The sequence below is a fragment of the Eleginops maclovinus genome, chromosome 17 (genome assembly GCF_036324505.1).
Source record: "Eleginops maclovinus isolate JMC-PN-2008 ecotype Puerto Natales chromosome 17, JC_Emac_rtc_rv5, whole genome shotgun sequence".
In the NCBI taxonomy this organism is placed as follows: Eukaryota; Metazoa; Chordata; class Actinopteri; order Perciformes; family Eleginopidae; genus Eleginops; species Eleginops maclovinus.
In genome coordinates, this window is record NC_086365.1 from 1,758,848 (window position 1) to 1,785,801 (window position 26,954).

At 43.9% G+C, this 26,954-nt stretch overlaps 1 protein-coding gene across 2 annotated transcripts; it reads left to right on the plus strand.

Annotated features, from left to right (window-relative positions):
* Positions 1-25,397, plus strand: si:ch73-252i11.1 (uncharacterized protein LOC553517 homolog). Of its 2 annotated transcripts, none has more exons than XM_063905518.1 (12): positions 1-359; positions 6,964-7,099; positions 7,440-8,280; positions 8,370-8,420; positions 18,019-18,145; positions 18,253-18,418; positions 19,129-19,249; positions 19,330-19,426; positions 19,531-19,603; positions 22,193-22,323; positions 22,925-23,076; positions 23,474-25,397. In XM_063905518.1, the coding sequence occupies exons 1-12, from the start codon at positions 82-84 to the stop codon at positions 24,085-24,087; spliced, it is 2,787 nt and encodes a 928-aa protein (XP_063761588.1). In that variant the 5' UTR covers positions 1-81; the 3' UTR covers positions 24,088-25,397. The 2 variants fall into 2 exon arrangements, with proteins under 2 accessions (XP_063761588.1, XP_063761589.1); XM_063905519.1 differs by having other exon boundaries at positions 18,256-18,418.
* Positions 25,398-26,954: the final 1,557 nt, after the last annotated feature.

Genomic DNA, 26,954 nt, shown 5'->3' on the forward strand with positions numbered 1-26,954 from the left:
CATTGAACGCAGCAGCCACTCAGCGCTGCAGTTGCTGTCTGGTTCTGTTGGAAGCAGGAAAACAGGAAGAGGGTAGACATAATGGAGCTAGAGGCAGAAATATTAAAGTATATATGCGCAAATCAGGGATCAGTCAACACTGAAGATCTGCTGTGTAACCTCGGCTCAGGCGGTGCTACGGCTGACATCATCACGAACCGAGAGAAGTTCGCTTTGTGTTTACCGTTCGGCCAGCCGAAGGTCGTGGCAAGGACCTGGCTGAGGCTGTGCCGCGCAAAGGACTGTCGGGGCGAGTGCAGTGAGCTGCACCTGTGTAAAAAGTTCCTCCTTACCGGATCCTGTCCGTTCACCGGCACGAGGTAAACACAGTTGGCCGGGTGTGTCAGTCATGACTGCTGGGCAGACACTCGGAAGAGGCCTGCACCCCCACAGACATATCTCGAATGTTTTCTTAAATACGTTTTGTCAGTGGGCTATTGTTTATAACATTATTCCCAAGTGTTGTTAAAGCCATTGGAATAACAGAGAAACAACAACAGGGCTGTTCCGGGTTGTGATTAATATCGTGCTTGCATCATTTATTTACCTGTGTTTAAAGGCTTGGTGACACATGGTGCGTTCAGGCACTCTTGGCTTTACTTTTTTTCCTTTATTCCAGAATAGTCAATATCAATTTACTCTTGTGTCTTTTTTACAGAGTTCTGTAATAATAATAACTTAAATAAAACTCTAAAGATCTTTAATTGCGTTTCTTTACTTGCAAACCTCTTTTATTTTTGGCTGCTTGGTTTTCGCACTAGTCTGTAGTTTTTAAAAACAAGTTTTCAATGAAATTACACCGTTTTTCTAGAGACGGGTACTGTATATATTCCTGAGTAAAAAAACCAAAAACGAGGTAACATCTTTATCACGATATTTAGTGTGTATCTTGTTTTACGCATCTCATCAGTCTAAATGTTTGCAGGAACTGTTTATACACACCTTGCCAGGAGTTCAATGTAAAGCCAGCCCACATTTCTGTTATTACGTCATGACCGAAGCAAATCTGGACCAGCCCGTTATAAGTTTAATGATGTATCTACAAGATAAATATGGTGTGTACCTCTTAATTCCTTTTGCAGCTTAGAAGAACTCAAGTTTGTTCGGGTGGAAATATATATATATACATACATGATCTAATACATACATACATGCTCATGAAAGTACAGACATTACAGGCTACTATTAAATAAAAATAACAACTCTTTAAATATTTTGCATTGCAAATTACACTATCAATGAATTAAACATCACTCACCAAAATTAGACTGTGTTGGGGGAGATTAGCCTCATTCTGTGCCTTCCTCAATTCTCTCCTCTTAATCCAGCTCAGGTTGAATGTGTTGACCAAACTTTTACAGAGTCCTATGGCACGCGCTGTCCGATCATTGTCGCTGTCTAGAGACCATGGGACACAGCAAGATGGAGGTTGTGGCCAACTTGACCACATATCCGTAGTAGCAGAGTAAAATAGTATGTCTTTGATCTGCTTTATTATGTCTTCTTTGATATTGTTGTAAAGTTGTGGAACTGCCGTATGTGATATGTACGTTCTCCCAGCTAATTGATATTGGCTGTCAAAAGTTTGAAGCATTTTTTGAAACGCCGGTTTTTCGACTGTATTAAATGGCTGCATCTCTTTGGCAATGTAGCGAACTACACCGTCTGTCAGTGCGCACCATTTTGGACTGTCCTGTTTGTATTTTGTTTTGCGACTAAATGCCCCAGTGAGTGTGGTCTGTCGGGAAGACGGAGACGGCCCCTCTGTAGTTGTAGATGTCGTTTTTTTTCCCAGCTGGGAAAACTGCATCGGGTGATTATGTTTTAGATGCATATGCATGTTCGTAGTATTGCCTGTTTTAGTTGCGACTGTTTTTCGACAAATGCGACATACCGTCTCCTTCATGTTTAGTAGTTCACCACGGTCATTGGGTTTGAATCCGTAGTGCTCCCACACTGCAGCTGTCGCGTTTGGCTTCAAAACCAATTCCATCTTTTATTTATTTATTTGTTTATTACTCCAATCACGACTTGTTTTTTTCTGGCTGCTCCGCCTCCAAACACACAAACAAAAAAAAGAGTGACTGACAAGAGGGTTCACGTGAGAGACGCAAGGAAAACAAACAAGCATGCAAATGAATTATCGAAATTATCGAGGCCGGCAAAATTATCGAGCTCATTTTTATTTATCGTACGATTAATTGATTTATCGATTATCCAGACAGGCCTAGTTACTACGACATCATGGTATATGGCGAGGGATGCATTGCCATGGAAACGCCGCATTTTGAAAAATCCAATTTAACGTAGAGCTGTTGAGGCATGGACCAGTGGGATACATGAAGTTTGGTGGCGATCGGACCATTTTCCAGAGTTAATCCGACATCTTCTTTTATGGCGAGCATTGTGTTGCCATGGTAATTGCATATGATAACACTTTCAATTTGAATAGAGCTGTAGAGGCATGGACCAGTGATGTACATGTGAAGTTCAAGGGCGATCGGACCATGGACATTGGAATTACTACGACATCGTGTTTTATGGCGACAGATACGTTGCCATGGAAATGCCACATTATGAAACCTCGGATTTGAGATAAAAGCAACGTGGGCAACACCTCCGCTTCTCCGTCCCACGGGTCCACCACCTACGGGAAACAACGATGGGGTCGGGTGCGCTGCCAGAAGCGTGGCAGTGAAAGCAGAGGGTCTCGACGGACCTGTGCCGGGCAGCAGAAGCTGGCTTTGGGGACGTGGAACCTCACCTCTCTGGGGGGGAAGGAGCCGGATCTTGTGTGGGAGGTGGAGCGTTACCAGTTGGATCTGGTGGGGCTCACCTCTACGCACAGCGTCGCATCTGGAACCTTACTTCTGGATAGGGGCCCCCGGTTGAGTGCCGCTTTGTTGGAGTTTACCCCAGTGGATGAGAGGGTCGCCTCCCTACGCTTTCGGGGCATGGGGGGGAAAACTTTGACTGTTGTGTGTGCTTATGCACCAAACAGCAGTTCAGAGTATTCAGACTTCTGAAGACCCTGAAAGAAGTCCTGTATGGGGCTCCTGAAGGGGACTCCTTAGTCTTGCTGGGAGACTTCAACGCACACGTGGGCAATGATGGAGACACTTGGAGGGGCGTGATTGGGAGGAACGGCCCCCCTGATCTGAACCGGAGTGGTGGTTTGTTACTGGACTTCTGTGCTAGTCATGGATTGGCCATAACAAACACCATGTTCGAACATAAGGATGCTCATAAGTGTACGTGGTACCAGAGCACCCTAGGCAGAAGGTCCATGTTCGATTTTGTTATCCTATCATCGGACTGAGGCCGCATGTTTTGGACACTCGGGTGAAGAGAGGGGCGGAGTTGTCAACTGGGTCGAGTGGCGGGGGAAGCCTCTGGACAGACCTGGTAAGCCCAAACGTGTAGTGCGGGTGAACTGGGAACGTCTGGAGGAGTCCCAAGTCCAGGAGGCCTTCAACTCACACCTCCGGCGGAGCTTTTCAGGCATCCCTGTGGAGGCTGGGGACATTGAACCAGAGTGGGCGGTGTTCAAAGCCTCCATTGCCGAAGCTGCGGCGGGGAGCTGTGGTCTCAAGGTCTTAGGTGCCTCAAGGAGCGGTAACCCTCGAACCTCCTGGTGGACACCGGTGGTCAGGGAAGCCGTCCGACTGAAGGGCAGCAGCCTCAGCCGTGGCCGAGGCAAAGCAGCGGGTGTGGGAGAAGTTCGGAGAAGCCATGGAGAAGGACTTTCGTTCGGCACCAAAGTTGTTCTGGAAAACCGTCCTACACCTCAGGAGGGGGAAGCAGGGAACCATCTAAGCTGTGTACAGTAAGGATGGGACGCTGTTGACCTCAACTGATAGTGTGTTAGGGCGGTGGAAGGAACACTTTGAGGAACTCCTGAATCTGACAACTCCGCCCTCTATGTTAGAGGCGAGCTGGAGTATGAAGGGGGATCAATTCCAATCTAACGGGGGGAAGTCACTGAGGTAGTTAAACAGCTCCACAGTGGCAAAGCCCCGGGGGTGGATGAGATCCGCCCAGAAATGCTGAAGGCTCTGGGTGTTGACGGACTGTCATGGTTAACACGTCTCATTAACATTGCGTGGAAGTCGGAAACAGTACCGAAGGAGTGGCAGACCAGGGTGATGGTTCCTCTTTTTAAAAAGGGGGATCAGAGGGTGTGTGCCAATTGCAGAGACATCACATTACTCAGCCTCCCCGGGAAAGTTTACTCTAAGGTGCTGGAAAGAAGGGTCCGACCGATTGTCGAACCTCAGATTGAAGAGGAACAATGTGGTTTTCGTCCTGGTCGTGGAACGACGGACCAGCTTTTCACTCTCGCAAGGATCCTGGAGGGGGCCTGGGGGTACGCTCATCCGGTCTACATGTGCTTTGTGGATTTGGAGAAGGCGTATGACCGGGTTCCCAGGGAGATACTGTGGGAGGTGCTACGGGAGTATGGGGTGAGGGGGTCTCTACTCAGGGCCATCCAATCTCTGTACTCCCAAAGCGAGAGCTGTGTCCGGGTCCTCGGTAGCACGTCAGACCGATTTCCGGTAAGGGTTGGCCTCTGCCAGGGCTGCGCTTTGTCAACAATCCTGTTTGTGATATTCATGGACAGGATTTCTAGGCGTAGTCGTGGGGGAGGGGGTCTGCAGTTCGGTGGGCTAAGGATTGCACCACTGCTTTTTGCAGATGATGTGGTCCTAATGGCTTCATCGGTCTGTGACCTTCAGTATTCACTGGATCGGTTCGCGGGCCGAGTGTGAAGCGACTGGGATGAGGATCAGCACCTCCAAATCTGAGGCCATGGTTCTCAGCAGGAAACCGATGGACTGTCCACTCCAGGTAGGGAATGAAGCCTTACCCAAGTGAAGGAGTTCAAGTATCTCGGGGTCTTGTTCTCAAGTGAGGGAACAATGAAGCGTGAGATGGGCCGGAGAATCGGAGCAGCGGGAGCGGTGCTGCAGTCACTTTACCGCACCGTTGTGACGAAAAGAGAGCTGAGCCAGAAGGCAAAGCTCTCTGTCTACCGGGCCATCTTCGTTCCTACCCTCACCTATGGTCATGAAGGTTGGGTCATGACCGAAAGAACGAGATCGCGGATACAAGCGGCCGAAATGGGATTTCTCCGCAGGCTGGCTGGCATCTCCCTTAGGGATAAGGTCAGAAGTTCAGTCATCCGGGAGGGACTCGGAGTAGAACTGCTGCTCCTTCGCGTTGAAAGGAGCCAGTTGAGGTGGTTCAGGCACCTAGTGAGGATGCCACCTGGGCGCCTCCCTAGGGAGGTGTTCCAGGCACGTCCAGCTGGGAAGAGACCTAGGGGTAGACCTAGGACCAGGTGGAGGGATTATATCACTTCGCTGTCCTAACTGCCATTATGACTCGAGACCCCTTTTTGGGTGTTTTTGCCCGTCGTTTTCTGTGTGTTTTGCAGGGCTGTCGCTCGCTTCGCTTGCGATTTCAATAGGGTCTTCGCCGACCTCTGGTCTCAGACCCTAATTAAGTAAAGAAACATTTAAAATAAAGCAACATTCAAGGTCAAGTGTGTTAATGTATTGTCTATCAGTAGATGTAGGTATACTGCGATATTTGCTGTTTTAAATCAATTTGTTGTTCCTGTTGTTCAGTAGATGGCTGACATCAACACTGATTCAGCCTCTCTTGCTGATATTTGCCATAGGAGTGACTGTTAGAGCCAGTGACATTACAGTGCCTACCAACAATGTTTAAAACGTTTGAAAAAAAAAAATGTTCCTAAATTGTGAGGATATTTTGTCACATGGTGGATATATTGTCAATTGTGAACTCTGACCATTCTGCAGCAGTCAGGCAATGCAGCACAATAATAGGTCCTTTTGGTTCAATTAAATGTGTCTTTGTACATTTCTATTATTCTCCAGAATAACTCTATTTTAAATAAACTTAACACAAAAACTAAGGAAATTTGTGTTTGGTAGATTATTTCTTTGATGTAACAATGCTTCTTGGCTATAAATCTTATACCGTTGGAAAGCTGTTTCCTTTCCTTTCAAATGGTGCCACATTTGTGAGGAACATGCATTTATGGGAGGAGCAGCAGAGCTGACTATATGGGTTGTGCCCATGAAAAATGTGAAAAATCTCTTCCAATGCCAAATAGCAGCCAATCACCGGGCTCGTATGGCCGCCAGGAGGCCTGCCTTAACTATCCTTCACTGTTACGCCCACTTGCACTGGAACTTCAAAATGTGGAGGAACATTATGTTCAGCGGAGAGTCCAGGTTCTGCCTACGGCACTTGGATCGTAGGGTCGCTTTGCTGATTGCTGTACCGATAAAGTAGGAGTGGAGAGGAGGGGATGGCCTGCAGTCCTGACCCCAACCCCATTGAACACTTGTGGGATCAGCTTGGGCGTGGTGTCCGTGCCAGAGAGACCAACACAACCACGCTGGCTGACTTGGGACAAATGCTGGTTGAAAAATTGGATGCCATCCCACAGCAGTGCTTGACCAGGCTGGTGACCAGCATGAGGAGGAGAGGCATTTGTGTTTTAGTATGGTTCTTCCACACGCTACTCCAGCTTCTTGTTAAATGAATAAATTATTCATAAAAAAATTGTTGCCAATATGTCTTGTTTCATCAGACTTCAATCATCCAATCCAACAAACACCACCAAAAGAGTCAACAGCCATAACAAGCTGTTTGGCATTGGCAGCAGAAATTTGTCACATTTTTTAAGGGTGCAACCCACATACTCGGCTGCACCTCCCACAAATGCATGTTCCTCACAAATGTGGCACCGTTTGAAAAGGCAAGAAAACAGGCTTTCCAACAGTATAAGATGTATTGCCACAAAGCATTGTTCGAACAAAGAAATAAGCTACCTTCCTTACTTTTTTTTAATTTAAACTCATGATGGAACTATGTGTATGTTGATGACAGGAATGGATGCAGATTCTCCCATTGCCTGGACTCTTTTCACAATGCAGCGATGCTAAAGGTGCATGGGCTGGAGAGCCTGAACCGGAGCGAGCTGTGCACTCTGTTTCTGCAGAGCGACACCTGGCTCCTGCCTCAGGTACCTTTGACTTTATATAGAATCCATCCAAAGGAGTTTTTCTAATAGATTGTTTTTGATTCAGAATGTTTGAACAGCCAGGAGTGGGAAAAAAAGGTATTTGTAAAACTGATCAACATGTCCCAAGATTTAGATAAAATGGAAACTATCCCTAACTTCAGTTTGGCTGCACTTAGTCGCAGAGGTTCATGAGTCAAGTCATCTGTAAAAAGAAATATCAAGCATCAAGCTAATTCTGGCTGGAGCAGCTTTCTATAGACTTTGAGTCTTAATATTTAAATAGTTAAATGTACTGTTATTTAAAAAATGCATGATTGTAACAGCCTTTTCTCCTTACCAGATATGTCATAATTACAACAATGGTGGTGGGCGGGTGGGCCTGTGTCAGGAGGGCGATAATTGCAACAGATTGCACATCTGCGAGAAGTTCCTGAACAGCGCCTGCAGCTGCATCAAGAATCATGATCTTACCGCTCCACAGCCATTCAAGAGCCTGTCTGACAGAGGCGTGCCTGACCAACTCTTTCCCTCATTGATGTCTGTTTATGCTAACCTGCTGGCTCTGAAGTACTACGACAGACAGGCCAATGGGGGCAACCGCCAACAGCCACGACACAACTCCTCCACCAGTGACCTCTGCGCTGCTGACCCTGATGCTAGTGGCAACGATGGTCCACAACAGAGAGGGGGGCACAGAGGGAGAGGGAGATCTGGTTTCCGGGGCGACCCAGGCAACCGAGGCTACCGAGGCAACAGAGGCAACAGAGGCAACAGAGGCAACAGAGGCAACAGGGGCAACAGGGGCAACAGGGGCAACAGGGGGAATCAAGGAAACCGGGGCAACGGAGGAAATCAGCAAACCCGTTCCGCTGATGACTTACTTGCTGACTTCCTTGGTGACTTTGACACCTTAGATCTGTATACCGAAGATGGCCTGAACGAAGATCAAAGACCTACCTCCCGCAACAGCGACGTCTCTGCTGCTGCCAACGACACCGATGCGAGCAGTGATGATGGAAAGAGCAGAAAGCAGAATCTGAATGAAACCTCAGCCGCTGTCAGAGGGAGAGGTGGCAACAGGGGCAACCTCAGAAGCAAGTCTGCCGCTGACAGCTCTGAAGCCGTCAGCGACGACACAAACAGTGAGGATGGAGCCAAAAGAAGACCGAGGCCTGTCCGAGGTAAACTACCCCCTGCTTTCATTGAGTGGTTTTGAAAGAGCTTTGAAAATGGAACAGCTTCATAACGCACCTCTGTCTGTTTCCTTTAGATAAAACTGAGATCTGCATGTTCTTCATCAAAGGGCACTGCATACATGAAGGTGAGTAATCATTGACACATCATAGTTGTTGAGAACACCAAAGTGTTATGATATAATTGTATAGTATTGGTCCTCATCACATAGAAACTGCCAGATGCTAACCTGCATATTTTGGGCAATTTTCACAATTAGCATAAATTGTGTTTATTAACATTCATTAGGATTATAGCCATGTGCACAACAGGTTAAGTATAGCTTGGCCGATTTGGACAATTATTGAGTGGTTTAGGGGTAATTGAGGATGCTGAGTCCATTTCTGATATTTTCGGTATCACCAATGGCAGTTTTAACCAGAATCTGGCAGTATATTAAAAACATTTTTGGGGGATAAATAAAGTATTTCTGATTCTGATATTTGTACCCCCGTTGGACAGATTTTGACTACCATGATGCAACCATTGATATACAGAGCACAAGATGGAAATTATGACCTCAAATGTGGACAATTTGTTTTTAAATAAATAAGCAATCTGTCCAATCCAAATAATCCAAATAATCCAAAATCTTCCAAATCGACCAAAAATGTAACAAAATTTGAAGACCGAGAAACTGCCATTTTGGATCCAAAACATTTCAGAAATGGACTCAGCATCGTCAATAACCCACAAAACCACTCCAAAGAAGTCCAAATCTGCACTTTTGTAACTACTTTCCCCCATAGGCTACAATGGTATTTCATGCTAATATACACAATTTACCGTAATTTCCGGACTATAAGCCGCTACTTTTTGCACAAGCTTTGAACCCTGCGTCTTATAGTCCGGTGCGGCTTTTCTATGGATTTTTCATGATTTTTGTGATATCGTAAGAGGTTTTGGTTTGGTTTGTTCCGCTGTTGTACGGCACTACTTTGTCTGGCAGAAGGGCATGTGATCAGACACACAGTCACTAGGGAAAAGAGTGGTATGTTGGTCACATGACCGTCCGCCAGGCAAAGTAGTGCCGTACGAATTAGCGCGAAAAAGAGACTAGATTAGCAAGAGCAAGACGAGTATTACAGGAGCAAAGGAAGCTTTCATCCACAAACCCTCATTATGGCAAACAAAAGAAATGCATATGATGCAGCTTTTAAATTAAAGGCAGTCGATTTGGCTCTCAACGAGGGAAATAGAGCTGCAGCACGTACCCTTGGTATAAACGAATCAATGGTGAGACGTTGGAGACGCCAGCGTGAAGAACTGGCTCAGTCCAAAAAGACGAAAAAAGCTTTCAGAGGTAATAAAAGCAGATGACCCAAATTTGAAGACTTTATTGAAGACTGGGTGAACACAGAGAGAGCAAACGGGCGAGGTGTTTCAAATGTGCAGATCCGACTGAAAGCCAAAACAGTCACCACCGAAAAGAAGATAGAAAATTTCAGAGGTGGACCATCCTGGTGTCACAGATTTATGAAACGAAAAGGACTGTCCATCAGGGCGCGGACGACTGTGTGTCAGCAACTCCCTCCCGACTACGCGGAAAAAATAACAAACTTCCGCAAATTCCCACTAAGAAAGATATATGCATATTCTCTTACATATGGTAATTAAACATTAAAACACCTGCGGCTTTTAGTCCGGTGCGGCTAATGCAGTGGTTCCCAAAGTGTGGGTCGCGCCCCCCTAGGGGGTCGCGGAGGTATTGCAGGGGGGTCGCGGGGGAGGGGTACGGTTTGCGTGAACTGCAGAACCGCGTCTGTTGTTAAGGTGGCACGTAATACAGTTGTTTAGTCTACATGCCACCATGAGCCTATATCACCTTAACTAACGGACCACTCACCCTGGGGTGCGTTTCCCAAAAACGTTTTGATAACAGTAGCCATGCGTGAGTCTGAGAACTGAACATTTTAAAATGGAAACGTTTTTAACAGCGGGTCCAATCGAGCGTAAGCCTACTTTACAGTACGAGCCATCAAGCACTCCGACTCAGAAAAAGACGAGGAGATATGACGAGGTGTACATCGGGCTGGGCTTCACTAGTACGCTGGTAGGTGGTGAGGAAAGACCGCAGTGTGTTCTATGTTTAAGAGTGCTAGCCGCTGACAGTCTAAAACCCAGCAAGCTTAAACGTCACCTGGAGACCACACACCCTGAGCATAAAGACAAGCCGGCTGATTTCTTTCAGAGAAAATTAAATAACTGTCGTATCCAACAGACTAGTTTCGTAAAATCTGCGTCTGTCCCTGCCAATGCTCAGCTTGCCTCCTATAAAGTGGCCTACCGTGTCGCACAGTGCAAAAAACCACACTCAATAGCTGAGGAACTGATACTGCCCTGTGCTATCGATATGGTTGCCACTATGATTGACGAGGCAACAGCAAACAAGTTAAAAGTGATTCCTCTCTCTAACAACACTGTTGGGAGACGCATACTTGATATGTCAAGTGACATAGCGGAGCAGGTCAACGATATGGTGCGTGCAAGCACCCGGTTTGCTCTGCAGGTGGATGAAGCCACCGACAGCAACAAGGACTGTTTATTAATCACATACGTCCGATTCACTGGCGTAACACAAGCACTTGGGGCCCCCCTGCAGGTACTTAGACTGGGGCCCCCCACCGCCACCTGCCACGGCCTCCTTACTACTAGCCTACTCCTACTTCTCTCTCTTTATATATATATCCTAATATATATATAGGCCTGTGTGTGTGTGTTTTGATTGCATAAAATAGTGAAAAAGATGCTGCAACTCAGCCCCTAACATCCCATGCCCATTTAATCCATAGGCCTATATAGATGTTTTGTTAACCCATTAATATTCTGTACACAGAGTAGGCTATCCAATCCATTTATTACATATAATTCTAACAATGAAACAGTCAGCAACAACAGTCAGCAATAAAAGTAACATTAATGATGATAAACAGAGCATTTACATCTTTGGATACGAGTATATGTGGGCACTCCTCCTAGCGCACCTATGAGCGAAGTCTCTAACCACACCGTTTAAATCTAACTTGCGAGCGCGCCTGTTCTCTATAGAAATGATGGCTAGGCCCCGTAGCCTATCTTGCGACATAGTGCTTCGCAAGTATGTTTTTATCAATTTTAGTTTAGAAAACGACCTCTCTGCTGTTGCAACGGTTACGGGTATGGTCAAGAACAATTTTATAGCTGTGGCAACGTCAGGCAGACTGGACAATATGGAACTGTGTTTCACAAAGAGAGTGCGTGCCAAATCTTGTACCCCACCACGTTCAATTTCTTTTAGAGCGGGTAGTAATGCGCTTCTAAATGACAGGATCTGATCAGGAAAATCAGCAGATAAGTCGTCATTATATTGCGCAGCCAGAGTACTTGCTGATGCATATAACTCACCATCGGATTTCGAGATGAGTTCCTCGGGGCGTAAAAACCCAAACCTTCGTGCCACTTCTCGCATGCTTTCAAACCTGCGACCCACCTGCGCAACGACTATGTCTAAAGTGGCGTAGAAGACCGACACTTTAAAATTCTCCTCTGCATTCGTAAGCCTTTCGTCCTCACACAATTCGTCGAAATAGGTTTTCGTACGCCTGTTGCGTTTCTCGGGAAATACAGGAGAGATACCCCACAATTTGGCCAGGTCTTGGGCAGCTTCTTTGAGGCTGTCATATTCACCTCTGAGTGACGCAAGGCTGTCAGACGCACTTGAGAGATACTGGCTTGCCTGTAGTATGTCCACGTTTTGTTTTTGGAGATGTTGGGAAACAATGTGGACTGACTCAAGAATTTTACCCTGTATGACCGTTTGAAACACAAATTCAAAATTTTCCATGCTGGCTTTGAGACCAGTGGCCTCCGCGCGTTCTTTGGGTTTTTTGGACAGCAGGGATATTTTAGTGAGCGCTTTCATTACGTCTGGGTAACGAAACCGAAGGGCGCGCACCGCATCATTTCTGGATGCCCAACGTGTCGGGCATAGACGTTTAAGAGTTGGCTGCCCTGCCACTTTGAACTGCACTTCCAAAATTTCCCAACGTTTAATGCTTGCGCTGAAGAAGTCATACAGTTTCTCTACTGTATCGTAGTACGCTCTCACCTTTGCCACATTCTGGCACGCATCGTTTAAAACTAGATTTAGATTGTGAGAAGCGCAATGAACGTACATTGCATTTGGTTCCCTATCCGAGATTCTTTTTTGTAAGCCAGAGTAGACCCCGCTCATTGTGGCTGCGCCATCGTATCCCTGTCCTCTGCATTTATTGACCGAGATTCCTTTCATCTCTAACAGCTCGAGAATAATTTTTTCTAAGCCGTGTGCGCTTTGGTCGTGGACTGAATGGAAACCCATGAAACTCTCGTGAATTTGCACGTCTGAGGGCACATCATTGTCATCTTTAGGAATCGTGACATAGCGGAGCACTTGGCTTAGCTGATCCACTTTGGAAATGTCTTGTGTTGTGTCTAATATGACCGAATAAAATTCTGCCTCATGGATTTCTTTCACTATTTCGTCTAAGACAGTTTGTGCCATGATTGAGATCATCTCGTTTTGAATTTTTGGGCTTAAGTATTTGATTTTACTTTTACTTCTGATCAACTTCTCCAACACGGGGTCGTAACGCGCAAGGAGTTCGATGTGGGCCAGAAAGTTTCCATTATTGATTTCTCCTAGTTTCTCGTGGTGCGCACGGAAAGCGGAGTTACAGGACGCAAGGGTTAATGTAACGTCAGCAATCCTTTTTAAAACATCTGACCAAAAACTAACCTCACTTTTGAAATCAGATGAAATCCTTTCGTCGATGGTTACATTTTGCTGCCATGTATCATACACAACACAGGCTGACAAGTGGCAACGGGCATGTTCGTGCTCTCTGATCTTCCGCGAAAGACCTTGCCAGTCATTAATCCCGGTTGTCCATGCCAAATTATGGCCCACAGACGTTCTGTCACCAAACAACCAACAACACTGGCAATACACACGATCCATTTTAGGAGAGTAACACAACCATTTGCGTGATATCTGTGTACCTTTCTTGGACACACGGTTATAGTACTCTTTAGAAAAGCACCTGCCTCTAGCATCCCTCGGATAGGGGCCTTCGTATTTGCATGGCCCCTGCTTTATAATCGATCTCTTAACATCACTGTCAGAGATGTCAACAGGGAAATTAGCCCTGTCACTAGGGTAAGGATCAGAAGGCCTATCAACAGCGCATTCAAGATCAGAAGAAGTCCCACTCCCAACATTCTCGCTGTCCCGGATTTCTTCTTCAGGCCCCGTAATGGTCTCTCCCTCAGTTGAAGAAGAGTCAACGGCACATCCAGAGACATCTTCCTCACCTGCGGCTGCGGTACACGCATCTCTGTCATCAGCAGCCATCTGATGCACGGCATCTCCTCCCTCATCCGATGCACCTGTGATTTCAGCGTCTTTTCAGGCTCTTTATTTAATTGCCACAGGCTATTTACTGCTTTTCAATAATAAAAAACAACAACTTTGATGCTTTGTCTTTATGAAGAAGAGTCAACGGCACAGCCAGAGCCTCACCTGCGGTATGCCTATCTCTGCCATCAGCAGCCACCCGATGCACGGCATCTTCCTCATCCGATGCAGAAGGGCATGCGCCTGTGATTTCAGCGTCTGTCTGATGCGCAGCGATCCCTCCCTCCTCGTCTGCTGCTAACCCTTTGAAGAGTCCGATTGCATTTCAGAACTTATTTTGGGTTCTCACGGCCATGTCACAAATTCTCCGCAAGTTTTTAACACAGAAGCCTACGAGGGAGCTGTAGGGGCCTACATGTTAGCTTAAGACATTTCTGGACGGATGGATGAAAATCCAATTCCCTTGCGTTTTAAATGAGAGAAACAATCTCTTTGTTTAATTGTCACATGTTATTTACTTCTTTTCAATACAAAACGTAACTTTGATGCTTAGCTTGCATGGAGGCTAGTGGAGGCTAGAGGCTGCCTCAGGCCACTGCCTCGTTTTACTGTAACTGCGCTAGTTTTTTTTTTCCACGACCCTACCTGATTGTGCATCCTGAAGTGGAGAGTTAGGCTGCACTCTCCCAAAAACAGATGAAATTTTGGGCAGTGTGGATGTAAATTCATCTCTTTTCTTTTTGTTTTGTCGCTTTTGAGCACCACTTTTTTCTCTGGTGCGCTTCATTTCTGCGGTGAAATGGCGCGTAATATTAGATCGCATATTTCGTGCATTGAATCATATCGGGAGACGAACACGGGCCCCCCCTAGCGGCCCGGGAAAGCTGTATACAACACAGCTACTGCTTTTACAATGAGCTTACAGCTAAAAAAAAAAGAATGGAGAGTATTTGAATAACTTGTACTAGTAGACACAAACGAAGAATAATTAGAAGTGAGAATGAAACAGTGACTCATTTTCACAGTTTTTTTTAACTATACATGTTTATCTATACATTTATCTAAATATGATCAGTTTAGTAAGCGATGAGGCTGATGCATTCAATAGCTAGCTAGTATCAACCTCGAACTCATCAGACTAATATTACCTCAGTCTAAGACAAGTAAATACAAGACAAGCTAGCAAGTTTGCTGGCAAACTAGGCATGAAAAGTGAGATGACGAACGATAAAACATTTTAAAATACGTTTCTTCAGACTTTCATAAACAGAAAACACATCTGATTACCATCGTTGTTACTTGTGCACAAAATAGCTTTCACCCACAGACGCGGGAGCTTGCTTTGGAGGTTGCGAAAGTCACGAAGTGACAGACATTTCCATAAGCGGTAACGCGAAAATTAGCTTTTTTGAACGTCCCATACAGACCAATAATTAAATGTTACATATCTCTGAACATAAAAGTGCCATGGGTTTACAATCCATTCAAATGTCGTTGATCTGGCGATGTCTTACCAATTTAGAGAACGATGAGGCTGTGCTAGTTATAAACCAACACTTCTGCGACATACGAAGACTTTAGCTAGTCAGAGCAAACAGGAGGATACTAATATTACTATTTTGAATAGGTATTTTTTATTTAGACTTTTCTTACATCACTGCCATACAAACGTGATGATTTGTCATCATTGGTGCACAAAAATACGGTCTCATCCTGTGAGAAGAGATGTGTCTGCTCTGATTGCTAGCCACGACGGCATCTGAAACACTGTAATCTTCAGGCGATCAGTCACAGTCAGTAGCGAGGTTTAGCTAAGAAATACTTCAGAAAAGTCAATGACAACACACCCAATTTCCGGGTTTCAAAATAAAAGTAAGTTGTTCATGTATCCACTGGCGCAGTATTATTTCATGTAGTGTCTTTCAAAATTGCGGCCGGCCGCGGCCGCTCTAGTAGAAATCTAACATGCTGTCGGCGGCCGCTTTGGGGTATAGAGGTAGGGGGCCCGTTCTCATATGAGGGGGGCCGGGGCCCCCCCGCCTCGCGGGGGCTGCGGGGGTATACTTTACGCCAGTGGTCCGATTCATTGCTGCAGGGGACATGAAAGAGGAGCTGTTGTTCTGCAAAAAACTTAAAACGCGAGCCACTGCTGATGAACTTTTCAAAGTAATTGACACTTACTTGCAAGAGGCCAATCTGAAGTGGGAGGGTTGTGTTGGGGTGTGTACAGATGGGGCTCAGGCAATGGCTGGGAAGCACAACGGGCTCCAAGCGCTCATAAAGCGTGTGTCGCCCAACGTTCATTGGACTCACTGTATGATCCATCGAGAAGCGTTGGCTTCTAAACAGCTGAGTCCCGAATTGAACGAGGTGATGACGGACGTCATTGCCACAGTGAACTACATCAAAACGCGCCCTGTTAAGGCCCGACTTTTCTCTGCGCTATGCGAGGAAATGGGATCCAATCACACAGCTGTTTTGTTTCACAGCGAAGCGCGATGGTTGTCACGTGGGAAGGTTCTGTCCAGGGTATTTGAGCTGCGGGAGGAAATTCGGATTTTTTTGGAGGAGGAGGGTCATGACCTCGCGGTTAATTACAGTGATGAAAATTTTCTTACGAAAGTTGCCTACCTCAGTGACATGTTCCAGAAATTAAATGAACTAAATCTGCAGATGCAAGGAACCAACACCCACCTTCCGCATCTTGCAGATAAAATAAAATCATTTTCAAGGAAATGTGGGAGCGGAAAATTGGGGAGGGAAACATAGACTCATTTCAGAACCTTCATGCTTTTCTTGAATCCAACAACATTCAGAACACAATCGTGCCTTGTATGAGAGCACACATCTCTGCCCTACAACAACATTTTCAGAGGTATTTTTCAGTGAAGGATTCAGCACAATATGACTGGATCCTAGACCCCTTCACTGCAGCCGCACCTACTGACTTCAGCACTGCTGAAGAGGAGCAGTTCATTGATATCACATCAGACTCCACACTGAAACTGCAGTTTCAGGCCAAGTTACTGACTGCATTTTGGATTGGGGTGGAGGAGGACTACCCACTATTGGGTGGAAAGGCAATGGCAGTATTACTCCCTTTTGCCACGTCTTATCTTTGTGAGGTGGGCTTTTCTGCAGTGGCCTCCATAAAGACCAAATACAGGTCAAAGCTGGACATTGAGAATGAACTGAGGGTGGCCATCTCACAGTTGCCACCACGATTTGAAAAGATCTGCAGTTCAAAGCAAGCCCACACTAGTCACTGAGATGTATGAAATATTTTATGAAAAAACAAATCTGGGGTATTTTTTCAAATTCAGTGCAGATGTTAAAAAGATGAAATAGGTTCAAAGTTGTACAATTTAAAAGTAAATGTAAGTTACTTTTTTTGTTATTTTGTCACTCAAGAAGAGAAGTTGCAGTTGCAAAGTTGTTAAAACAGTGCTGTTGCACACAAAACACATGAATAAATGTTATTTTGAAGTGTCTTGTAATGGTGATTATGCCCTTATTGTTTATTTGTACTGTTTGCGTGAATTTCAAAATACATTTTCAAGAAACTAAAAGTTTCGGTGTTTAGGGGGGGCTCCAAAATATGTTTAGGTCTTAAAGGGGGTCCCAGCAGAAAAAGTTTGGGAACCACTGGGCTAATGTATGAACAAAACAGGATTTTCCCCTAATTTTAGCTCGTGCGGCTAATATTCAGGTGCGCCTTGTAGTCCGGAAAATACGGTATGCTAATTTTTTTAATTGGCCAACATGTGCAAGTTAGCATCCGGCAGTTTCTATGTGCTGGGGACCCCTATTATACATTTCTAACATAAAACTTTGGTGTACTCAACGTTTCCAGGTTCACAACAGGACTCTATGAGCTGCTACTAGATTAAGTGACATTGTTACTAGATATTGACACAGCAGTTTATTCTGACAGTGTACAGTCAGCTAAAAAGCTTAAACATGAGCAAATCTTTTTTTCTTCTGTTATTCTCTTAAATCAAAACGTATTAATGTTTGTATTGCTTTATATTGCACTGACTAAAGTAAGGCTAGGATTTATGTGTCAACCTTTAAACCTGCAACATTAGTTGTTCCCAGAGACGTCAAAATTCCTTTTGGGTTGAACTGGTTTGAGCCTTTAGGTTTTAAGTCAGGTGTTTTCTTGTGTGAGGCAAATAAAAGAAGAAAATAACACAATGTGATGAAGTTCAGTAAGGTAATGGTTACAGAACAATTACTCTATCGTGATATATATTGTTACCATGATATTATAAATGAAAAGTTAAAAATAATTTGACCTATGTCTTCTCAGACAGATGTTTTAAAGTCCACGACAAGATGCCGTACAGATGGGAGGTGCTGCTGGCTGATCGGTGGACCGCCTTGCCTGATAATGAGACGATTGAGAAGGACTACTGTGACCCAAAGAACACGTACAGGTATTCTGCACTGACACCAACAGCTTTCTGTACTTTTTAGGAGATGTTATTCTGTGGTGTAAATGAATTCAATCGTAGAAATGAAATGATTATTTTACTGTTTCCAGTAGCAGCAGCCCGCCTGTGCACTTCGACACGATGACCCAAGGACCGAACAAAGTTCGCAGACTCTCCACCTCCAACTCGCTGGTCGATGTAGGCTTCCTCCACACCACCGAGTGGGTTTGGTACTGGGAGGATGAGTTTGGAACCTGGAACTTGTACGCTTCACGTGTGAGTAACTGGAGTCATTATTAGAGGTTATAATTCAGATACACGTTTATCACAGGAATTTCAATACTGTGAAAAAAATCTGTGCACCTGTCGATTGACGTATGGAGAATGGATGAGCTTTGCATTTCCTATTTCTGCTAAAGTTCCTCTTATAAAATACATTTACAGAAATTGTGCCTTTGTTTTCCGGTCTCCCCAGCTGGCATCATTTTATAGCAGCCAATCGAGGTGTAAATGATGTGAGCATTATTAGGCTGATCAAAGGTTAAAGTCAGTACTCTGTCATGTGAACATACAAACAGTTACTCATAGATAACAGTGAGGTAGCAAACAGAGGAGCAGCAGGAGAAAGGAAGCCAATGGTTAACTGATGATATTGGCCCTTGCTTGTAATTAATCCATGGTTTCTGCTTCTCATGCTAAGTTAAGCTAAGTGGCTGCTGGTACTTCCTTTATAGTTGGCAAGCAACCATGAGAGTGGAGTTATTTAGTTCTTAGAGAAAAAAGCAACCACCACACTTTCCTTTATAAACACCCTTATCTCCATTGCACTGAAGTATTTACCTTTTATAATTTGACTGCAATTCATGTTTACAGTATACTTTTAATCAATTGTTGTTGGCGATTAGGCGGTATTCTCTTTGAATACCATACCATCTGGCTCCTGATTGCTCACAGAGTTTTGAAGAGTGGACTGTTTTGTGTTGCAGTCTGGTGGACACAAAGCGGCAGACACTGGCAGCGCTGAGCTCGAGCAGAAGTTTCTGGACAATGACAAAGATGTGGTGGAGTTCACCGCCGGGAAACAGTCATACTCCCTCAGTTTCCAGGGTATACAATTATTGCGCAATGCAGTTTTTTGCATTTTCCAACATTAAAGCAGTACAATAATCTGTTTTTCTTCTCCTCAGACATGATCCAAACAAACAAGCAGTACAGCACAAAGAGGGTGGTGAAGAGACTGCCCCGGTTTGTTTCTGCGGCTGATGTCAAGGCAAGGAAGGCAAGGTACGATCAAAAATAAATTATGTTGGACCAATTTATGAAACATTGTTATTCACACCACCATAAGAGGAAACCAACCCTTATTGTTCTTTGCTTCCTGACAACAGAAGGCCTCCCGGTCCACCAGGAGCTGTACCGGATCACTGGGACAAGACACAGATTACTCTAACAGGATACAAGGTATTCAGAATGTTCAGCAACAAGAATTACAATGAAAATAATATGAAAAAGTTCTCCTTGTAGGTCACAGGTCTTTGAAGGTTAAGGGTCAGAGATGCAAGCACGCAAAAACACCAACAACTTTATATCTATTTACATACACATTTATGAATAATACTACAGGCAGCTGACTCATAATGAAATCATCAGGGTTAAAAGCAAGGAGATGAAGGCTTTGTAGAAATGGATCTGCTTGGAGGAGAAGTTAGAATCGTATGTGGAATAATGAGTCCCTGACCCGGGCTCTCTTTAGTTTTAGTTTAGTTTCATACACGTAGATCTCCAGGTTACACCTTGTTTAATCCGAATCACACTAGTGAGTAGCAGACTTCCTAGACAGCAACAAAAAAGAAAGAGCCAGTCTGGTTTTTCAGATAAAATCCTAGGTCATGCCCACAGGATGCGTCCTGGCCAATCACTCATATATTTTAGCATTGTGTATCTAAGGTTATTTTGATAAAGCCTTTATAGACCCCGTCTTGTTTACCTTGATTGTGGGTGTAATTTATTTTGTACGCTATCACCTTTGTCAAAGACCAAAATAAAAGGGATTATGATTATTTCCATAATCAAGCAGCCCTAGTGCGACTTATGTGCAACCACCACCATGCAGAGCCACAGGTCTGGTCCAACCTGCCCCCCCACCCCTGAAAAATGATTTGCAGCTGCCGGTTTGTCTTGGCAAATGCTGTCATGAGCCACACACCTGAGACAGCTCCCTCTGGTGGACAACCTGTTCCTGTTAGAGTGTTACAATGAAAGAGGACATACATGTATACAGTCATGCTGATGTTCAGGTGTATATCAGTATGTAGTGTCTCTACTTTAAAGAGTCCTCTCCTGCTGATGTTCAGGTGTATATCAGTATGTAGTGTCTCTACTTTAAAGAGTCCTCTCCTGCTGATGTTCAGGTGTATATCAGTATGTAGTGTCTCTATTTTAAAGAGTCCTCTCCTGCTGATGTTCAGGTGTATATCAGTATGTAGTGTCTCTACTTTAAAGAGTCCTCTCCTGCTGATGTTCAGGTGTATATCAGTATGTAGTGTCTCTACTTTAAAGAGTCCTCTCTTGCTGATGTTCAGGTGTATATCAGTATGTAGTGTCTCTACTTTAAAGAGTCCTCTCCTGCTGATGTTCAGGTGTATATCAGTATGTAGTGTCTCTACTTTAAAGAGTCCTCTCCTGCTGATGTTCAGCTGTATATCAGTATGTAGTGTCTCTATTTTAAAGAGTCCTCTCCTGCTGATGTTCAGGTGTATATCAGTATGTAGTGTCTCTACTTTAAAGGGTCCTCTCCTGCTGATGTTCAGGTGTATATCAGTATGTAGTGTCTCTACTTTAAAGAGTCCTCTCCTGCTGATGTTCAGGTGTATATCAGTATGTAGTGTCTCTACTTTAAAGAGTCCTCTCCTGCTGATGTTCAGGTGTATATCAGTATGTAGTGTCTCTACTTTAAAGAGTCCTCTCCTGCTGATGTTCAGGTGTATATCAGTATGTAGTGTCTCTACTTTAAAGAGTCCTCTCCTGCTGATGTTCAGGTGTATATCAGTATGTAGTGTCTCTATTTTAAAGAGTCCTCTCCTGCTGATGTTCAGGTGTATATCAGTATGTAGTGTCTCTATTTTAAAGAGTCCTCTCCTGCTGATGTTCAGGTGTATATCAGTATGTAGTGTCTCTACTTTAAAGAGTCCTCTCCTGCTGATGTTCAGGTGTATATCAGTATGTAGTGTCTCTATTTTAAAGAGTCCTCTCCTGCTGATGTTCAGGTGTATATCAGTAAGTAGTGTCTCTACTTTAAAGAGTCCTCTCCTGCTGATGTTCAGGTGTATATCAGTATGTAGTGTCTCTACTTTAAAGAGTCCTCTCCTGCTGATGTTCAGGTGTATATCAGTATGTAGTGTCTCTACTTTAAAGAGTCCTCTCCTGCTGATGTTCAGGTGTATATCAGTATGTAGTGTCTCTACTTTAAAGAGTCCTCTCCTGCTGATGTTCAGGTGTATATCAGTATGTAGTGTCTCTACTTTAAAGAGTCCTCTCCTGCTGATGTTCAGGTGTCTCTCCTGGGACATGTCTCCATGCTTTAATGTTCAGAAAGCTCTTTATTTTTCTCATACTGCCTGTGCTGCAGCACCTCTTTTCACCCTCTGTCTGAACCCAGAGCCTAGCCTGCTCTGATTGGTTAGCTGGCTGGTTGTGTCATTATTGGTCAACCGCTTAGAGATGTCCCTCCCCTTCACATACAAGGTGTTGGAGAGCTACACACCACAGGAAAGTAAACCCCAAAAAGCACGATAGGGCCCCTTAAGATGTACATGGGTGGTAACAATACAGTTCAAGGTAAAAGACTTGAAAATAAAAGCCAAGATATGAGCCTCACATAGGGGCAAGAAAGAGAACATAAAGGGTTAAAACACTGATAGGCTTAGAGTAAATTTGACAATTACATATTTGTATTGCACATCTAGATGGCTCCCAATATACTGTCTTATACTGGTCTATGCACATTTTTGCCATGGTAGTAATGATTTATTTTCCCTTTGTGTTTTCCAGACTGTCTCCCTCCATCGCACCTCAGACGAATATATGGAGATTGAAACCCTCTTCTGCAACACCATGAGAGGCTTTGACATTGTGAAAATAGAGAGGATTCAGAACAAAGCTCTGTGGGAAGCCTTTCAGTTGTACGTATGAGTATATGAATTGACATGATTTGTGTTTGGCATCTGAACTTATTATCCAGCTGTGTGGTTGTGTGTGACCGCTAGGTTGTATCGTTGTATGTGTTCTCTGGTTGTTAAAGCCAGACTATATTATATTATAAAGCATTAAAGACAAATTTTCCCTCCTACAAAAGCCAGGAGTTCAATGTAAAGCCCGCCCACATTTCCGATATGACTTCAAGTCCGCAGCAAATCTGGATCAGCTCGTTTGTACCCCCGTTTTTAGAGATGTGGGTAAGGAGGAAAAGAGAGAGGGTTGTATTTTCTGACACTTTGTGAGTCTCCTTACACACCGGGGACATTTTATGTATAAAAGACAACAAAAAGTGTATTTTACATAATAGGTGAACTTTAAATAAGGCGCTCAGAAAATGGCGCTATGTGAACACGAGCCATTAAGGAAGTGAAATACGGTGCTGCAGTAGGTAGCATATGGTGGCTTATTTTAGGTTTGCATATTGCTGTATGACTGACATTAGTGGGTAAGTTGATTATTTAACTGTTCTACTCTTTAGCCACGGTTTAGCATAAATAATTGTCCTTGTGTCTCTTTTTAATAAAGGAAGAACAAACAGATGAAGGACAAAAACAACGGGCGCAATGTGACCGAAAAGAAGCTTTTCCATGGCACTAAATCTCAATATGTAGACGTCATCTGCCACGATAACATTGACTGGAGAGTGTGTGGGGTTAATGGAACTGCTTACGGCCAAGGTGAGATGAATCATCCCTGACTTGGTAACATAATGTGCAATCATATTAAATGAAAAAAATAATTTGCTTGATTCTTTAATCATTACAACTAACCATTCTCTTGAGAGGATGGCAGTGTGTCTTGGGTTAATCTTAAAATCTTTCCATTAAAAGTCAACATAAAGAGACATCTAAAAAGGACTCTTTTTACCCCCTATCCACTGCCCATTAGTTTTATTAAAGAGTGTTTTGGTTTGGTAGTAAATTAAAATATAATTATATCGTCAAACAGTTATACGTAAGAGGGTTAGTGCCACATGTGAATAACATCTTCAGATTTGACCAGAAGTGATTTTCTTTTTAATTCTGAGAAATAAACAAACTAACATTTGGATTCTCTTCCTCTGTCCAATCGTAGGCAGTTACTTTGCCAGGGACGCAAAATACTCCCACAGCTACACCGATAACTCTAATGTCAATTCCATGTTCGTGTCCCGGGTGCTGGTGGGAGACTGCACCAGAGGGAGCTCCAGCTACCGCAAGCCTCCTTCCAAAGACAGCGGGGTCATCAACCTGTACGACAGTTGTGTCGACGACGAAGTCAGGCCTTCCATCTTTGTTGTGTTCAATTCTAACCAGATCTACCCCGAGTACCTGCTGCAGTACAGGAGCACGCACCCACTGGTCTCTTCAGTTGCTGCTTCTGCACCAACACCAGTACCGACACCAGTACCAGTATCAAAACCAGCGCCCAAACCCAGTGTACCAGTTCATCAACCCCGCACACCGTCATATCAACCCCGCACACCGTCATATCAACCCAGCACACCGTCATATCAACCCCGCACACCGTCATATCAACCCAGCACACCGTCATATCAACCCAGCACACCATCATACCAACCCAGCACATCGTCATACCAACCCAGCACATCCTCAAACTTCCCCTCAGTTAGAAACACCAGATTTAGTCCATCTCCCCCACCAACCCCGAGCCCAAAGAAATCCTCTGATTCCTGTGTCATTGCTTGAGGACAGAGATGAAGTGAGGGCACGATGATAGTATTTGAAAGAGGTTAATGGCACATGTGCAGAGTGCTGTGAGTAATGTAGATTAAACATAGTAATGGCAGCCGAACAGCCCCCTTCAGAGAAGCTGGAGAACACCTTGTTTGGTGTCTGATTGAGTAATGGGTTCAACAACCTTAACCTGGTCTAGTGATGAGGGCTGAATTGAAAGGCAGCCACATATCGGGCCGTCAATGTCTGCCACTGACATGCTCAGGTTTTAAATGTGTGCATTAACTGCTTAGGAGTTGTTCATGGAGTTTTTAACAATAAGTCAATGTAGAAGGGGGGCTGCGACAAGATGACGTAATTGCGGAGCAAATCAATCTTGAAATGAAAATTGCTTCACAGCGAGATTTAATCATGGCCTCTCTGATTGTTTCATGTTTTTATTCAACACAATTTGTTATGCCTTTAAAACAGGCATATGATCTGCATCTTATGTCATGTTTTATTCATTAAGTCTGTTTCTATTGCACTTATTTAGGTATGATTAGCACTACTTTGTAATTAATCAGAAATATGCTCAGGAAACGTTATCCATCACAGTAGCATTTTCTCACGTCGACTGTTATAATGAAGAATATACTGTATCATCATCACAGCAGGAGAGGCTGCTGCATAGCACCCGGCCAATAGAGGGCCACATCATCTTTATTGGCAATCAAATATAAGCCATACAACTTAAAGCTTCTTCAATAAGTGCAAATGAGTTTTTATAAAATGTGCTTAACATGACGATTGAACTGCTTTTACATTCAACGCTGTTTGCAAACATTGCTGATTTTGTGAATTGAATTTAAAAAAAAAGTCATACTGATCTGAACAGAGAGCTGTAAACTTTTTTTTAGGCAGGCTTCTTTTTAGGGTGGCTAAAATACTGTTTGCAGCTGCACCCATCCACAGCAGGGGGTGGCTTTGCCTTCTTTTCTTGTACTCCTGGTACAATGTCTACTTTAAGTAATACACTTTCTATGAATAAGTGTCTCAAACAACCTCACTTGAAGCTATCTAAACTATATTTGTAAGATATTATCTTTCGTGTTCATTAGGTTAGATATTTAGAGGCAAATATACAACGCGCTGTGGCCCTGCTCCCTCTTGAATCCGTGAACACAGACACAGTCTGCACATCAGAGTGCAGCACAAATGTCATCCAATTCCAAAAATAGAAATTAAGATGAAGGTACAGTCTCAGATGATTGGTTGTGTCTATTTACAAGTATTGTTTGTGCTTGTTCATTCACATTGCATTAAAACCAAATTTCTCATTATCCTAACTGCTTCCTGTCCTTCGTCCTGCAGCTAAAGCGAAGAAAGTATAACCACATTTTAGTAGCACAATAGCAAAAGTACACAATAGTAGACAAAATAGATGTTGAATTCAAACCATACAAAAATGAAGTCCTAACGGCAAATTACAATGTGCTAACATGCTCACAATAACAAAGCTGACATTCTGTTGTTAAAGAGGTATTTTTACCATTTGAATGTCTCAATTCAGATATTGTTGCCGCAGACTGAGAACACTGCTCCAATGTGTACATTTTGTGCTGGGTAGTGTCACACCACACACACATGCTGCACCCTGGCTGGATGCTAGCACGCAATGTCATCATTTGCGGTACTAAATGACTTACCGTAATGCTAAATTAACCCAATGGAATTAACAACGGCATCATTTCAACAACAGTTTACAGGTAACTTATTCAATTGTTCAAAAAAATACACATCCTTTCACATTTAACTCTTTGACCATTATACGAGCACTGTGGTGGAAACTTCTGAAGCAATGGAGATGAAACTCAGAGAGACACAGGAGAGCAGGAACTTGATAGCAAAACACTGTTTGGTTTACTCAGAGTTACGGCCGGAGAATTGACAAGACATTTGCTGTAGACACGAGTTGCCACAGCAGTTGCCAAACCAATTCTGAAGATCTCGACAATAGGAAGAGGTTTTAACTAGTTCCAAATGGGTAATCAACATTCTTCAAATGTCAGACTAAACAAGCTCAGACAATACATTTAACTTAAATTGTCATCTAGGTCAGAGATAAGGTGTTTACCGGAGCATAGTGGGCCAGATAAACTGGAGCTAGCTGTCCCTAAACAATAGAGTCAATCTTAGGTCAGCGTGAGCTTGTACCCACTGGGGGAACAACAAGGCTTCGGAAGCCCAGGCTGCCCCTCCTTAATGAAGATAACAGCACCTGCAAGGCCGAAAAACTATGCCATGGCAATACAGACAGAGGAAGGAGAACATGATGAACTAGGTCAAAGGTTAAACACCTCAGTAAAATATTCCCTAACAAGCACCATGCAGGATTTCACAGTGCAAAAACAGAAGTGTGGAAATTGCGCCTGATTTTGATTGTCAGCATGCTTCTTTTGCTAAATAACTCAGAGCTCATGATGTAATTTGTTCTCTAGGTATTTAGTCATAAACCAAAGTATTGGACTATAGGACCTGATGATGGTGTGAGATATAATATTGAGGGATCACTTTTAGGATTTCAATCCATACTGAGGGCAACATGATGTCTGAACCAAAATGAATGATGATTCCCCAACTATTTAATTAATACAACTCAATTTCATCGTGTCATTAGAGGGGGGGAGGAGTCAGGTGACATTCAAAGACCCAGGGATACATATTCTGGGGTCCATAAATGTCTGTGCAAAAAGGAATTTAAATCCATCAATTAGAAGTAAAGATATATGAATCCAAACCAAACTGGAGGACTCACTTACAATCCCTGCCTAGGCTAACAGCAGCAAAATAAGAAACATTTGACCATACACCTTCAAAAATAACTGATCAATGGTATT